Raw genomic sequence first — 16,144 nt, 5'->3', positions numbered from 1 at the left:
CTACTTGTCACGCTCTAGGAACACATGAAGGGTGCACTGTTTCATGTTACAGAAGGCAGATCAAGGAATCTGACAGCTTACGGTAGTCACATTCCCAAGCATTGGGGATAAACAAGATATTGATATACCACTTCTAGGTGGAAGAGAAGACAGCTAACATATTTTTGTGGTTAAGATCCAGAACAGTGGTTTTCAAAATGTGGGCTGGGGACACTTGGGGGGGTCCCTGAGACTCTTTTAGAGAGTCCACAAAATCAAATATTTAAAAAATTCTCAATTTTAATTTATAATAGAGTAAAAATCAAGAGATACAGCCCACATACACCAAAGCACTTTGGAGTCCTCAATCATCATCCACAACTAGGTCTCAAGATCATAATGTTTGATCTCGGGATCTAGTCGGAGAACCACTGGTTTAGAAGTAGGGAATCTACCTTCAGGATTGGAAACTCACTGGGTAAATTTGGGCTAGGCACTTTCTTTGAATCTATCTCATTAAGGGTCACTGTAATAGAGAAAAATACACTCCCTTAAGCTCCTAAAAGACACATCTAACTGAATTAATTTAAAAGAAGAAGAAGCCAAAGGGTTGTGTTTTGCAACCACAATTACAACTTCCATTTTGGGGGAAGATGTTGGAGAAGACTGGAGGTGACAACTGCAAATGACCTTTGAAGGAGATGATTACTTAGTCTCTTCAGTTCAGGTCAGACCCAAGCATGGGACAGAACCATACCTCAAAATTCCAAATGAAAGTTCCCTATCCAATATATTCTATCAGAGAGGACATGTTGATGGTCCCCAACTAACAGAAATTTCAGAGAAGGCCCTAATGAAAACAAGCATTTTTGGAGAAGGGGGGATTGATATGGAATAGCTTATCCAAAGAGGCACAATTGGTGCATTCTCTGGTGTTTAGACACACCTGATAAAGACATGGGTTTTTTTACAAAAAGATTTCAGAAAAGAATGTTGTTATAACACCTGTCCTAAAAACAGAGAAGAGCTTGATATCTTTTGGTTATGATTGTATTGCACTATTCTCTTTTTGCTCTATTATTTTACACAGCATTGTAAAATGCCTCTTAAAAGTCAATTTGACTGAGGCAAAATAGAAGTATATGACAGCATATTCAAAACAGAATTTATAAGTATATAATTATCTACGGCAATAGATGAATAAATATTTGTCAAAAGTCAAACTAAGAATCTTCAGTTCCTAGATGCTCTCAGCATGTTTTTATTTGTCTATTTTATTACCAGCTACTAAAAATATTGCTTCAGTCTAATTCTGGTACAACGTAGTATCAGCTATTGGCGCCGCATGAGAGAGTATATATTTAAGTAAAATGTCTAAGGATTTGTTGCAGAAAAAAGGATTTCTGGTGTTTTAACCTTAAAAATAAAAATAATCACTTACCATCCAGTAACCAAGGCTGAGTTTGCATTTTCTCCAGTTCTGTCATCATTACGCGTGTAATTACATGATCTGGTACCAAAAGACCTTTCTCAAGGTGCTGCTTTGCCACTATACCGATATCTGTTTGTGGGTGGAAAAAAGCCTGTGAGCATTTAACCAAGGTATTTCTAAGGCAGACATGTCAAACACAAGGTCCGGTGGGCCGGATCCGGCCCGCAAAGTGGTTTCATGCGGCCCGCGAAGCCATCTTGGAAACAGTGAGGGAACGGCCCCCAATGCCTTGGCCCTGGCCCAGAGACCCTCCTTCTGCCAGAGACCCCCAGATCTGTCCCACTCCTGCCCAGGCCCCCATAGGCACCCTTGATGCGTAGAGCTGGCCACGTCCACCCAGTAGGCCATACGCACTCTATCCACGCCCACCCAGTAGGCCACGCCCACCCTGGCCATGCCCACCTGGCCCCCTAAGGGCAACCTCAATGCTGATGTGGCCCTCAATGAAATTGAGTTTGACACCCCTGTTCTAAGGCTTCTTATGCATTTAAATGGGTTTTTCTCTCTCTGTCTCTTTCTTCTGCTATAATACCAGTGCAGTCAGAGAACAGCTTGTTCAGAAATGAGAAATAAATTACCTAAATGTGAAATATTATGCAATTACTTCTGAACAATCGCCCCTTCCTGTCCTCTAGAAAACTTGATGCCACAGATTAGGTATTTAGATAAACGGAGCATTGGCATTAATAATCAATACACTAACTGCTTCTCTAATTTTCATTACCAAAATTCCAGCTCCCAATAGTAGCTGCCAATAAATGAGTAGCATGGACTTTTACTTAATTATTTTAGGGTTAGGGTCCATAGTGGAAGGTCTCCCCTTTGTGAAATGAGGATTCTGGAAAAACAGAAATCTTTTTTATATAGTAATTTTATTAAGAATTATAATTACAACACTAATAACTCATACGAAGTTTTTAAAAAAACTAAAGGAAATGGTAAATAGAGCAGAAAAGGAAAAAGAGAAAGAGGAAAGAAGAAAAAAAATAAAAACATAATAAAGAAAAATAACATATATAAAAAAGTGATTTCCCATTTTCATCTTCTTCACAAGTATAAACAATTTTAGTAACTTATCACCTTCTCTTAAAATGCAACAAATGATCTATTCTTCCCATAAACCATCTCTTATCTATTTAAAAAATATCTGTAAAATCTCCCTCATTTCAGACCTGATGTCAGCAAAGCAATCCAGCAAGGGTCACCAGAGATAATATACCTATTTGGTCTTAATCAAATAAACCAACTTTATATTTCCTCTTTTTCCTAATAATCTTGATTTTTACTTCCTTCAAATAATGTTGATTTCATTTTTTTTGTCCCTTCCTACAAAATTCTTCAAAGTTTCAACAAATCTCTTTTGTAAATCCAATACAGGGAAATTATCCAGGTCACTCTCTTTGTTGTTTCTATATTCTTTTTAATTAATTAAGAATTAATTAAATTTAAGACATCAGCCGATTTATTTTGTATGTCATTCTTGCAGTCATTTTTAAATCCATTTTCAATGCAGTCTCAATCTTGTCAAATAGAACTTGTTCCCCTTTGATAACATCTTTTAGACACAATCTAGCTACAGAGTCAGGCACTATTAAAATTAACTTCTGGGACCAGTCTTCAAAGATATTCAATATGTCCAATGTTAGAATATTTTGCTTCATTTTATAATTATGTCACGTTTGAGTGTTTTTCTCCTTTTAATTGTAATCTTTTTAGTTTCCTCTATCATCCGATTTTTAAAATCTTGTTTTTTAAAAAAAACAAAATAAAAGCATTTTCCTACAGAAAAGATTTTTATAATTAATTCCGAAATCTTATTTCTGGACCCTTAGTGCATTTTTAACTTTCTAAAAAAAAAAAGTTTTAATCACTATTTAGCTGTTTATTCAAAAACAAATTAAGTTCTTAAACTTGAAATTAAAATGACTTTCAGCAAGGACAGAAGAAAAATTCACCCAGTTGATCCAAAGATTCCTAGTAGCTGAAAAGCAATTAACAGTTTGTGAAAGTGATTAGCTAAAGTGATTATTGTGAAATATGTGAACTCAGTGCCCATTCAAAGGCACCAAATCTTGCCCAACTATTTCAATATTATCCCGTTCTTCAGCTTTCAGAACAGAGAGTCCTGGGATAAACTGAATATACATGTACAGCAGAGATTCTACTGTGCAGGTATTCCTTGACTTGCAATCATTCATTTAGCTACTCTTTGAAATTACAACGGCACTGAAAAAAAGTGACTCAAACTGGGACTCACACTTACACTTATTGCAGCAGCAGCACGATCATATGATCAAAATTCGGGTTCTTGGCAAGCAGCATGTATTTATGACGGTTGCAGCATCCCAGAGTCCTATGTTTGCCATTGGCAACATTCAGAGCTAGCTTTTGACGAGCAAAGTCAGGGGATGTCAGACTCGTTTAACAACCGCATGATTTACTTAACAACTGCAGTGATTTGCTTTAAAATGCTGGCCAAAAAAAGGATGTGAAACTGGGTGCGATTCATTTAACAACCGCCATGCTTAGCAACAGAAACTCTGGCCCCGATTGTGCTCATAGATCACCTTTACAGGCTTTTATCCATTTTGAAACTCTTGTTGAACATTTTGCAAAAGGAAGCCTTGGAGTCCACAAAGGATTCCATCTGCAGTAGGGAGAGAGATAAATTGATATATGTGCCAAAGATTTGAAATGTATTTTATATTGTTTATCAGCTATTTCTTCTTTAAAATGCAAATGCTACATTACTTGCATCATATTGGAACTACATGTAGATTTTATGGGGTTTTTTGCCCATTTAATATTAATATTTCAAAAGGGCCAATATTATCAGAAAATAAATGCATCATTTCTTGTAGCAGTTTGGACAATCAAATCTTCCAAAACAGACAGCTCTAACCTTGAGAAACTAGAGTAATTAAATATATTCTTATTTTACTGTAAATCTGGGTTCCACATAATATCTAAAATCCTCAAATAAAGTAACCCTTACCCTAAAACAGCATTCATATTAGTCATGGATTGGATTATTTATTTACAGTATATACTGACAGTCTGATTCTGGGTGGCATGCAATCAGACAATTAAAATAGAATAATACATTACAGAACCAAACATTGGGGGGAAAAACATCCCACTCAGGATCCACCAGTTTTCAAGTTACACGTTACAAATTATACATATAAGCTTTGAATAGAAAGTTATTAAATTATACATCCAGAATGTTTTATAAAGTCCTTTCCTGCTCATAGACAACCTATGAGCAAGAAACTCACATAATTCTTTTTACATGTTAATTTGATAGGGTAAAAATCCTTTGATGAAAGGGAAACATTTAGGACAACATCTTATCTCCTACCTTTTTTAGCATGTAGGCAAGAAAAATGAATCACTGAGTGTATTCTCAGCTAAACTTTGATTTCCGAGAAAAGATTTAATATGCTTTCCAGCAATAATAATATACAAGTGGATAAACATAATATTTATTGATCACATGTATATCATCACCCATCTTACAAAAAGCAACTCCAGTCAGTATAATCTGCAGGAAATACATTTTGCAAGGAGAATTGTTGGTTTATTGCCAACAGCTGTTTCAAGTAACTTATGGACATCAATAGATGCACAGACTCACACACACACACAAAGGAAAACAGATTTTTTATTGGGAAAAAAAGATACCGAAACACAATCCAATCAGGAGATTGTAGAACAGATTGTAATGTATTGGTGTCAAATGTACAAATTTTCAATTTAGAAAATTAAGAGAGAATAAGTGTGACCAGGCAATTTTACTTGGAGAAGACAGAATATAGATAAACGTAACGGATATACAGGTAATCATCAACTTATGACTGCAATTGGGACCAGATTTCTAGTCATAAATAGTTATGGTCATAATTTGAGGGACCAGATTGTGTGGTGGTCATTAAGCAAATGTCATGGTCATAAGTGTGAACCCATTCTTCTGAAGGAGTTTTTCCCCCAGAAACTGACAAAAAACATCACAAATCATGGTCATGTAACATACAAGGATGTCACCTCCAACCATAAAAGTGAACCAGTTGCCATGCTCCTGAAACCATGAAGGCACATTTTATGATGGCCAGAAGTACTTTACCGGCTGTAAAGCACTAGTTCCAGGACCACTGTAATTTTGAACAATTGTTAAGTGGGTCATAAGTTGAGGACTATATCTGTATTGGTTTATGAAAAAATATTGAAAAATACCTTGTTTATGGAAGCAAGAGCCCAATTTGCTATTAGAAAAGCTAAGGACCTCTATGAAGACCCAACAGAAAATATTATTTCCAAATTCCAAAAACGGGAAAGAAAGATGAAAGCCTCAACAATAAGGCACTCAAATGATTGCAGACTTTCAGTGTAAAGCATGAAAAGAGAAAGCTATATGACTGAAGGATAGCAACAAACAAGAAAGTAATACAAAAATGAAAATGAGAATGCATCCATAACAGAATGTGACATGTATTAATGCTAATGGGTGTGTCAGAACATCTGATCAATCCTCTGAGAGACCTTTGTAATGAACAAGGACCTCCTGTAAGAACTCAGTTTGGAGAAAGTGGTTCAGATGAGTGAAGGATATCAGTGTGTGTGTGTGTGTGTGTGTGTGTGTGTGTGTGTGTGTAAATAATAAAATTTAATATAATGGATCTGAGGGGGACAAAGCACATGAATCAAAACTGGAGGATGAAATTCTTACAATCTGAGATAAGAAAGTAGTGGCAATTTGTTGGCTGAAAGATTCAGAAGAGAGCTCATTAGTAAAGTAAAATGGAAAGTGAAAAATCTGGGTTAATATTAAATAGGGAGATGACAAAGATTTGTCAACTAGAAAGCTTAATGAATTCACAGTTAATGATGAAGAAAAGAATGTGGGAGATGGTTTTGTTCCTGTGAGGTCAAGAAAAGACACAGATGGACAGGGGGCTAGAGATTAACTCTATAGAGGAAGGAAATGAAACTTGGACAAAGTCCCTAAGGACAGGATTATTTCTGACACCAGGGAGCAGAATATAGTTTCTGGTCATTAAATACTCTGTGAAAGAAACAATTACATGTTCACTTCAAAACTCTCCTTTATGAGTAGTTCTATTTATTCCTCTTTTAGCTCCTTAATTCTTTGGGAAAACAATTGTTCTAGTTTTCCATTATAGGCCCCCTGTTAAAAACTGGCTCCTTCTTACTGAAATAAAGGGAACTTGAGACTGCTCCAGAGACCCTGGCTGTGGCCTGTTTTTAAAGTTTAACCAGCATGCTTAACATGTAGCCTTTAAGCATGATTGAGATTTTGTTTTCAATACACAAATACACACAATTAGGTTTCAGTTCAACACTCCTGGTGTTAAACAGCGGGTTCTTTGGCGCAGGAATGAAGACGTGTAACTGAGTACAGGGTAACTCATAGTTTATTTCGTGCAGAAACCGTATTGGGGAAATGGCTGCAACTAGCCACAATATATAGTCTAGCCCCTAGGTGGCAGCCAATAGGTTTAAATCAACCATTGCCGCCTGGAGATAGCCAATTGCAGCACAGGAGACTTGTAGTCTCGGTTGCTGGAGAGCCGTTAGCTGCTCCAGCAACCCCCGTGGTATTCCTCAAGAGCCCAGTACATAACACCTGGATTCATTTTTAACATCAGACATCCAAGTAGAATCTCTGCCATGAATCCCACTCTTCCCAGTTACAACTGGTTGAGTAACTGCAGCTTAAACCTGGCAGGGATAGCCTAGCTTGGTTAACAGAGCCAATCGAACTTCCTATGGGATTTCTAAGATGTACCATACATGGAGCTACTTTTGGAAAAGAATTCGAACCTTCAACTCATACAAAAAGGGAGCGGCCAGAGCTGCAACTGTAAATGAAGCTGATCGGTTCACCTCTCTTTTTTGTTTTAGAAGCCTGAAAAGGTTGTCTATGGTTTTTAATTCAATCCTTCCTTTCAAATCCCTAAATGGCTTGAGGCCTAGGTAAATCTCAAGGCCACTTAGTCCTATGCAAAACTGCCTATGTTTTAAAAAGATTCGAGTTATGGTTTTTTCCAAAAGCCCCTTGCTCAAAAGCTGAGGTGTATTAAATCTATGAAGGCTTTTAGACTCTTAAATTCTAGTAGATACACACACACACACTCACACTTCCCTTGCAATTTTCATGGAGAAGGTGCCTTAACGTATTTATCTATCTGTGCATTTAATTATTAGCTTAGTTTTATTTATACAGTTTATAAGCCACCTAACTTCTAATACCTCTGGGCAGCTTACAATTAGAACAGAATAAAATATTACAAAATACAAAAGAAGAAATCATGAACATTCCCCAAATCAACATATTAAACGAAACCTATCTAACAGGAATTGCTCTTCATTCTGACCCAGAGCTTCTGATCCTTCTACATCTTCAATGACTGTTTTGTGGCTGCATTCTCATTTATTATAAAAATTATTGTTCTGAATGGCTCAGAAATCCATTTTAGTTACTATTTGAACAATAAAGAGTAACCCCAAAATTTAAGACTAATACAATGATTAGATTCTTGTATTAATCACTAGTTTGGTTAAACACAGCTTGCTTTAATTTACCTAACATGCTGACTCAACACAGCATAGTAAGCCAAGCAAGCCACATTATAACCTACCATGTTGTGTGAACCACACTAAAAGTGAGATGTCTGTTGGCTGCATATTGATAAGTCTTGTAGGATGGTTCCCTTTAAAAAAGAAGTCACTTGAGAACACAAGACAAAGTCCTTTGAAAGCAGTAACCACAACAATCAAGCGAAGAAAAACCACAAATCATTAATGTTAATAACAATCAAAAGGCAGAAGCCAAAAAAACCCAACCCCTGAAAATCCTATTTTTGTTATTTGGAATACTTATTTTAATACTTGTTGGATGTATGCAGGGGAAAGAAATTAGGAAAAAAAGCAAGAATCCTATCAATAAGCTTTAAAAAGATCAGTTCAGATCACTCTAAATTACAATGTTTATATGGAAAATGATATATCAGGAAAACTGGTAGCCAAGTGAATAGCAGAATAGCAGAAGGGTTAGTCATAGATTAAATAAATAGGAGTGTCATTAAAATCAGGCCAAGCGTGAGTGTGTGCATATTTTGTCACTGAAGAGCTATAAAGATTTTTTAAAAAAAATAAAATCCACATATCTGCACACATGACATTAGCCTGTTTCTTACAGCAATTCATGCCCTTATTTGTAATCTTCCTACAAAGCTTGATTCAGATCACTAGAAATAGTAAGCAAAATAGTTATGCAACAAATGACTGCAAATGGCCTATAATAACACTTGGTACATGCAGATTTTTTCACAACAATATATGTTGCAAGCTTGTTTTAAAATAGCATATGCATATGTTTGTATACTGTATATACCTACAGACTTAAGTCTGGGAAATAGCTATGATCTGCTCACTGAGATCAAGTATTGCTTCCTTATTAAAATACATCACTGTAATTATTTTTGATCTTTTATTACAAAGACCTTCAGAGTTTATATACACATTTGATTATTCACTTCAAAGCACTCAGTCATCACCTATTAGATTATAATATCAGTCCTGCTTCTATAGGAAATAAACTTTACATACATCTTGAAGACTTTGGATAAAAGCAACTTTGTGGTTGGAATAAGACAGGGCTCTTCAAACTTGGCCCTTTTATGACTTGTGGACTTCAACTCCCAGAATTCCTCAGCTAGGCATGCTGGCTGAAAAATTCTGGGAGTTGAAGTCCACAAGTCATAAAAGGGCCAAGTTTGAAGACCCCTGGAATAAGATCTCACCATGTTCATCTCACTCTAAGACTGGTGGGAGAAGTGAAGTGATTTGGTTAAGCATGGCTGGGGTTTATTTTCAATGCACATTTCTTAACTATCTTTATATGCTTGATGACTTTACAAAAGCAGAATACACAAAACATAAATATATTTCGTCCATTTTTTTAAAATTTAATTTAGCTTATCTCATTGAGCAATTAAAAAATAGGGATAGATGTAATAAATTTGAAAACAGCCTGATACTGTAGAATGGAATCAATGAATAAGTAAACCAATGTGTAGGATCAAAATGAAGAAAAGGGCTAAAATTATGTCAGAAAGTAGTTTGCTGGGGGTAAATAACAGAGGTATGCACAAAATGGAAAAATGTGTCTTGGTTCCCAGTTTGAAACAAAACACTGAATTCCAAAAGTTGATTGATTTGAGAAATAAGAAAATGGCAAGGGGTGGTGAGACCCATCATTCTATATTTTTCTATTAGTCTAAAAATGTATGCATCAAAATAAAAAATAAGACAACAAATTGTGATCAGGACTTCAGGCACAGATGCAGGCAGGAGCCAGTTTCCAACAGTAGGCCCCGCAGCAAAAGGACCACCGCAGGACTGAGTTTGGTTGTCAGTCCTGAAGATAGGGTCAACCTATTCTCCAAAGCACCTGAGGGCAGGACAAGAAGTAATGACTGGAAACTTATCAAGGAAAGATCCAATCTAAACCTAAGGAGAAATTTCCTGCCAGTGGGAACAATTAGTCACCTCGCTTCCAGAAACTGCTCTATTGCTGGAGGTTTTTAAGAAAAGATTGGACAGCCCTTTGTCTGGAATAGTATAAGTTCTCTTGCTTGAGCAGGAGGTTGGACTCAACGATCTCCAAGGTCCCTTCCAACTCTGTAATTCTGTATTCTGTAACCTCTTTCTCTGTGGCTTATTCTCCAGATCTTCTCCAATGGCAGTTACTACAAAATGAATCACAATAGCTCAGGTGCTCCTTAAATAGGTAGGGGTGGGGGAGTGGCTGTGGTTATGAGGGAGACCTTATGTCCGCAGGAGGCCACCGTTCCTCAGATAGTCGGGTGTGAATCTCTCTTATTGAGGTTTGGTCCTAGGGCGCAGTTGGGCTTGCTGCTGGTGTACCTTTCGCCTAGTCGCGCAGCAGCAGCCCTGCCTGAGCTTCTCGATATCCTCTCAGGGCTGGTGATTGAGTTTCCCAAACTTATGGTTTTGGGAGACTTCAATCTACCATCCCTGGGAGGAGCATCTGAGTTAGCTCGGGAGTTCATGGCTTCCATGACGGCCATGGACCTGACGCAAGTAATTCATGGACCGACTCATGAGGGAGGCCACACCCTTGACTTGGTTTTCTTATCTGGTCGGTGGTTAGATGATCTTGGTGGGGGCTCCCCAATTGTTATGCCCCTGTCATGGACCGATCATCATCTCCTGCAGCTGGTCTTCCGTTTTGCCACTCCCCACCGTGGGGTTGTTGAGCCAACCAGATGGTTCCGCCCCAGGCGCTTAATGGACCCTGAGAGGTTCCAGGCAGCACTGGGGTCCCCACCTGCCTCCTCAGCTCACAGCTCGGCAGATGCCTTAGTGGAAGCCTGGGATAGGACGGCCATGGAGGCACTTGACCGAGTTGTACCCTTGCGGCCCCTGACCCGGCGCAGATCCCAATGGGCTCCATGGTTCTCCGTGGAGCTCCGAGAGATGAAGCGTCGGAGACGGGGCCTAGAGAGCGTTTGGAGGTCCAGCCGATCTGAATCCGACCGATTGCGACTAAGAACCCATATTAGGTCTTATCTCGCAGCGATGAGGGTGGCGAGGTCTAACTACTTCGCTGCCCTCATCGCGTCCGCAGATAATCGCCCGGCCGCCCTGTTTAGGGTGACCCGCTCCCTCCTTAATCAGGAGGTGAGTGAGGAACCCTTGCAGGGGTGTGCCGAGGAATTTAGTCAACATCTGTCGGACAAAATCGCTCAGATTCGGACCGGTCTGGACTCCGACTGGGCAGTATCGGACGATCAGGACACGAGCGGTCTTGTCAATGTTACCTGGGAGGAGTTCGATCCTGTAACTCCGGAGGAAGTGGACAGGATTATGGGGAGGCTGAGCTCCACCACGTTTATTGGACCCGTGCCCTTCCTGGCTGGTTTATGCAGCCCGGGAGGGGACACGAGGCTGGTTCCAGGTGGTTATATCTGCCTCTTTGAGGGAGGGTAGTTTTCCCGCCGCCTTGAAAGAGGCGGTGGTAAAACCTCTCCTCAAGAAGCCTGCCTTGGACCCGGCTGTGTTGAATAACTTTCGTCCGGTCTCCAACCTTCGCTTTCTTGCGAAGGTTGTTGAGAGTGTGGTGGCGCATCAGCTCCCTCTGGTCCTGGATGAAGCGGATTATCTAGACCCGTACCAATCGGGCTTCAGGCCCAGGTACAGCACAGAGACGGCATTGGTCGCGCTGGTGAATGATCTCTGGAGGGCTCGGGACAGGGGATATTCCTCTGTCCTAGTCCTATTAGACCTCTCAGCGGCTTTCGATACCATCGACCATGGTATCCTGCTGCGGCGTCTCAGGGGATTGGGAGTGGGAGGCACGGTTCTTCAGTGGTTCTCCTCCTATCTCCTGGGACGCTCGCAGTCGGTGTTGGCAGGGGGGCAGAGGTCGACCGCGAGGCCTCTCGTTTGTGGAGTCCCTCAGGGGTCGGTCCTCTCGCCTCTCCTGTTCAACATCTATATGAAGCCGCTGGGTGAGCTCATTCGTGGTTTCGGGGTGGGGTATCATCAGTATGCTGATGATACCCAGCTTTTTCTTTCCACCCCGAACCAACCCAGTGATGCCCTCGATGTGATGTCCCAGTGCCTGGAGGCGGTCCGGGTCTGGATGGGGAGGAACAGGCTTCAACTCAACCCTGACAAGACTGAGTGGCTGTGCGTACCGGCATCTCGGGATATTCAGGATATCCCACCCCTCACTATGGGGGTTGAGTTATTACCTCCTGTAGATAGGGCTCGCAACTTGGGAGTCCTCCTAGATTCACAGCTCTCCCTAGAAGACCATATAGTAGCTGTGACTAGGGGGCCTTCGCCCAGGTTCGCCTGGTGCGCCAGTTGCGGCCCTATCTAGACCGGGATGCCTTACGTACGGTCACTCATGCGCTCGTGACCTCTCGATTACTGCAACGCTCTCTACATGGGGCTACCCTTGAAGACCACTCGGAGGCTCCAACTGGTACAGAATGCAGCCGCGAGAGTTGTATTGGGAGTTTCCCGATACTCCCATGTCTCACCTTTGCTCCGCGAGCTGCATTGGCTACCAGTTGTCTTCCGAATGAGGTTCAAGGTGTTAGTAATGACCTACAAAGCCCTTCATGGCATGGGTCCGGAATACCTTGGGGAGCACCTGCAGCCGGCGTCAACTTCCCTCCACCCAGTACGCTCCCACAGAGAGGGCCTCCTCAGGGTGCCACCGGTCAAAGAATGCCGACTGGTGGCCCCCAGGGGGAGGGCGTTCTCTGTGGGTGCACCGGATTTATGGAACCAACTTCCGGTCGAGCTCCGGATGGCGCCCGATCTCCGCTCCTTCCGGCGCGATCTTAAAACCCATCTCTTTAAACAAGCTGGCCTGGCCTGATGGGATGGGGTGGGATTTTTATAAATGGACTTCAATTTTTAATCTGTATTAATTTATTATGGGCATTGTTTAATCACGTTTTAATAATTTTTAATTTTTATTATTTATTTATTTTATTTATTAATTTAATTTATATACCGCCCTTCTCCCAGGGGACTCAGGGCGGTGAACAGGGCAATACATAAAAACTCGATACAAAAATTAAAATAATTAAAACATGATTAAACAATGCCCATAAAATTAATACAAATTTAAAATTAAAGTCGTTTATAAAAATCCCACCCCGTCCCATCAGGCCAGGCCAGCTTGTTTAAAGAGATGGGTTTTAAGATCGCACCGGAAGGAGCGGAGATCGGGCGCCATCTGGAGCTCAACCGGAAGATGGTTCCATAAATCCGGTGCACCCACAGAGAACGCCCTCCCCCTGGGGGCCACCAGTCGGCATTCTTTGACCGGTGGCACCCTGAGGAGGCCCTCTCTGTGGGAGCGTACTGGGCGGAGGGAAGTTGACGCCAGCTGCAGGTGCTCCCCAAGGTATTCCGGACCCATGCCATGAAGGGCTTTGTAGGTCATTACCAACACCTTGAACCTCACCCGGAAGACAACTGGTAGCCAATGCAGCTCGCAGAGCAAAGGTGTGACATGGGAGTATCGGGAAACTCCCAGTACAACTCTCGCGGCTGCATTCTGTACCAGTTGGAGCCTCCGAGTGGTCTTCAAGGGTAGCCCCATGTAGAGAGCGTTGCAGTAATCAAGACGAGAGGTCACGAGCGCATGAGTGACTGTACGTAAGGCATCCCGGTCTAGATAGGGCCGCAACTGGCACACCAGGCGAACCTGGGCGAAGGCCCCCCTAGTCACAGCTACAATATGGTCTTCTAAGGAGAGTTGTGAATCTAGGAGGACTCCCAAGTTGCGAGCCCTTTTGTATCTAGTTTTTATGTATTGCCCTGTTCACCGCCCTGAGTCCTCTGGGAGAAGGGCGGTATATAAATTAAATCAATCAATCAATAAATAAATAAATAAATAAATAAATAAATAAATAAATAAATAAATAAATAAATTCCTGTCGCTTCACTGTAAAATTTTACCCAGATAACCCACCAGTCAGTCTAAGCCAGGGCTCTTCAAATTTGGCCCTTTTATGACTTGTGGACTTCAACTCCCAGAATTCTTCAGCCAGCATGCCTAGCTTAGGAATTCTGGGAGTTGAAGTCAACAAGTCATAAAAGGGCCAAGTTTGAAGACCCTGGTCTAAGCAAACACAACAAGCATGTGAACAATCCCTCCTGTGTACTGATTAGCCCAGAGAGAAAAAGCCCAAAGTCCATTACTCAATAAGAAGAGGCAAGGCAACTTCCAACCACAGCAGCTAAAACAGGATATTCAGAACACTTCTATCCAGAACAGCCAGGTTTCAAACTTACATCCATTTTTTTTTAATTCCATTTATATCCTGCCCTTCTCCGAAGACTCAGGGCGGCTTACAAGCTTAGCAGTAGCCTTCATTCTATGTATATGCCTGCTTATTAGGGCTTTCGCCCCCCCAAGCGGCATTATTACAAAGTCAGCTTATTGCCCCCAACAATCTGGGTCCTCATTTTACCTACCTCGGAAGGATGGAAGACTGAGTCAACCTTGAGCCTGGTGGGATGCGAACCTGCACTAATTGCAGGCAGCTGGTGTTACTTAAGGAGGCATTAGCCCACTGCTCCACCAAGGCTCTTTTCAGATTGGGATTGGAACACAGCATATATGTCTCAGCCTGGTCATGGACGAACTAAAAGTAGCTGTTCTGTTCATTCAAGAGTTTGTGCATAAAATTTTCATAGTCCCTGTGGGTCTAAGAAAGCAGGCATTCAAAAGTGGTAGCAATTGCATAAGTTATAAATTCTTTAAAAAAACATTTTGTACAAATGTGATCAAGGAAAAAAAGCTACGTCAAGTGATATAAATGGATTGATGGGAGCAAACTAGGTGAATACAAAGCAGCAATCAGGTCATTTGTAGGTCCAAGAATAAATCAAAAGAGTATCTGCTTGGAAACAGTTCTGTTTGTCTAATGTATGGTTGAAATAGAAGTCTATTTCATGCATAGCCATGGCAAAGGAATTAACGTTAATCTAAAAACACGCTTGATTTTATTCTTTACAGTAAAAGACTGAAGGGCTTAGTGAAGAATTCAAGGGTCAAGGAAGGCTTTTTGGCTTGAGTCAGACTATCAAAAGCAAAATTGGAGGAAAACAAACAAGAAAAAAGGGAAGAAGTGAAAGAAATGCGACTGAAAGTAAAATGACTACAAGAAAATAAAAGTATGAGTCCTTAATGAAAAAAGTATTAAGGGTAGATTAACACACACACATGCATCCAACAAACTGATTGGGTACTTCATATATATAAAAAAGGAATATGTAAGCTGTATGGAAGAGACTAAAAAGAAGGATGATACAGAGTGTCACAGGTCTATGCAGAGCAGTTTTTCTCAACCTCTGGGGAATTCTGGGAGTTGAAGTCCACCTATCTTAAAGTCACCGTGATTGGACTGCTTTACATACATCTATGGCACGGGCGTCAAACTCGCCGCGTCATGTGACGTGTCGGGAGATATCATGTCTTTTTTCACATTGCCAGAGCTGGCGTGGGCACGGCCTCCGCATGAGGCAACTGGCCCAAGGGCCGGCAGTTTAACAACCCTGATCTATGGCATATGAATAAAAATGCACAGGAAAAAAATAGTGAACTTAGTAGATTTACTTAATTTCCTTTTTTGCTATTTATCCTGTTTTTTAATTTCTTTTTCTGACTTTTTCTGTGCTTTGCATTAAAACTGCTTGCCCAAGAGGTAATAATATGGCAGGTTCGTATATGGAGTATAAAAGAATGTACAAAGTACACAATAACAACTATGTCTTTCCTATGATGAGTAAAACAGCATTTCAGACAACTACTATTTTAGAATAAAGTTAAAAACATTGTAGCAATCCTAGTTTTTTTGCCTTAAATATAAAATAAAGTTTTCTTTCCATTGTGACCTAGTCCAAAAACTTCAAGGTAAAACATTTTGTTTTCCTTGGGGGGAAAAACAAAAGCAAGCTACTGATTTAACAAGCTTGTACATGAATAAGCATATATGGACATCTGCTATAGTTAATTTAACACCAGCCAAAGTAAATAATGCACTAAGAATGTTATAGCTCAACTATCAAAACCAGCCAATCATACCAGAAATCACA

General features: G+C 40.6%; 1 protein-coding gene across 3 annotated transcripts in view; it reads right to left on the bottom strand.

Annotated features, from left to right (window-relative positions):
* Window positions 1–16,144, bottom strand: part of AK4 (adenylate kinase 4) — a 46,542-nt gene that overhangs the window by 19,173 nt on the left and 11,225 nt on the right. For all 3 annotated transcript variants that reach the window (XM_083359037.1, XM_083359038.1, XM_083359036.1), the window contains exon 3: window positions 1,421–1,540. In XM_083359037.1, coding sequence (XP_083215163.1) covers window positions 1,421–1,540 — 120 coding nt within the window. The remainder of the gene's footprint in view (window positions 1–1,420; window positions 1,541–16,144) is intronic.

This window comes from Vipera ursinii, assembly GCF_947247035.1.
Source record: "Vipera ursinii genome assembly, chromosome: 3".
Lineage (NCBI taxonomy): Eukaryota > Metazoa > Chordata > Lepidosauria > Squamata > Viperidae > Vipera > Vipera ursinii.
The sequence above is the reverse complement of the archived record's forward strand: the minus strand, read 5'-3'. Positions and strand labels throughout refer to the sequence as shown.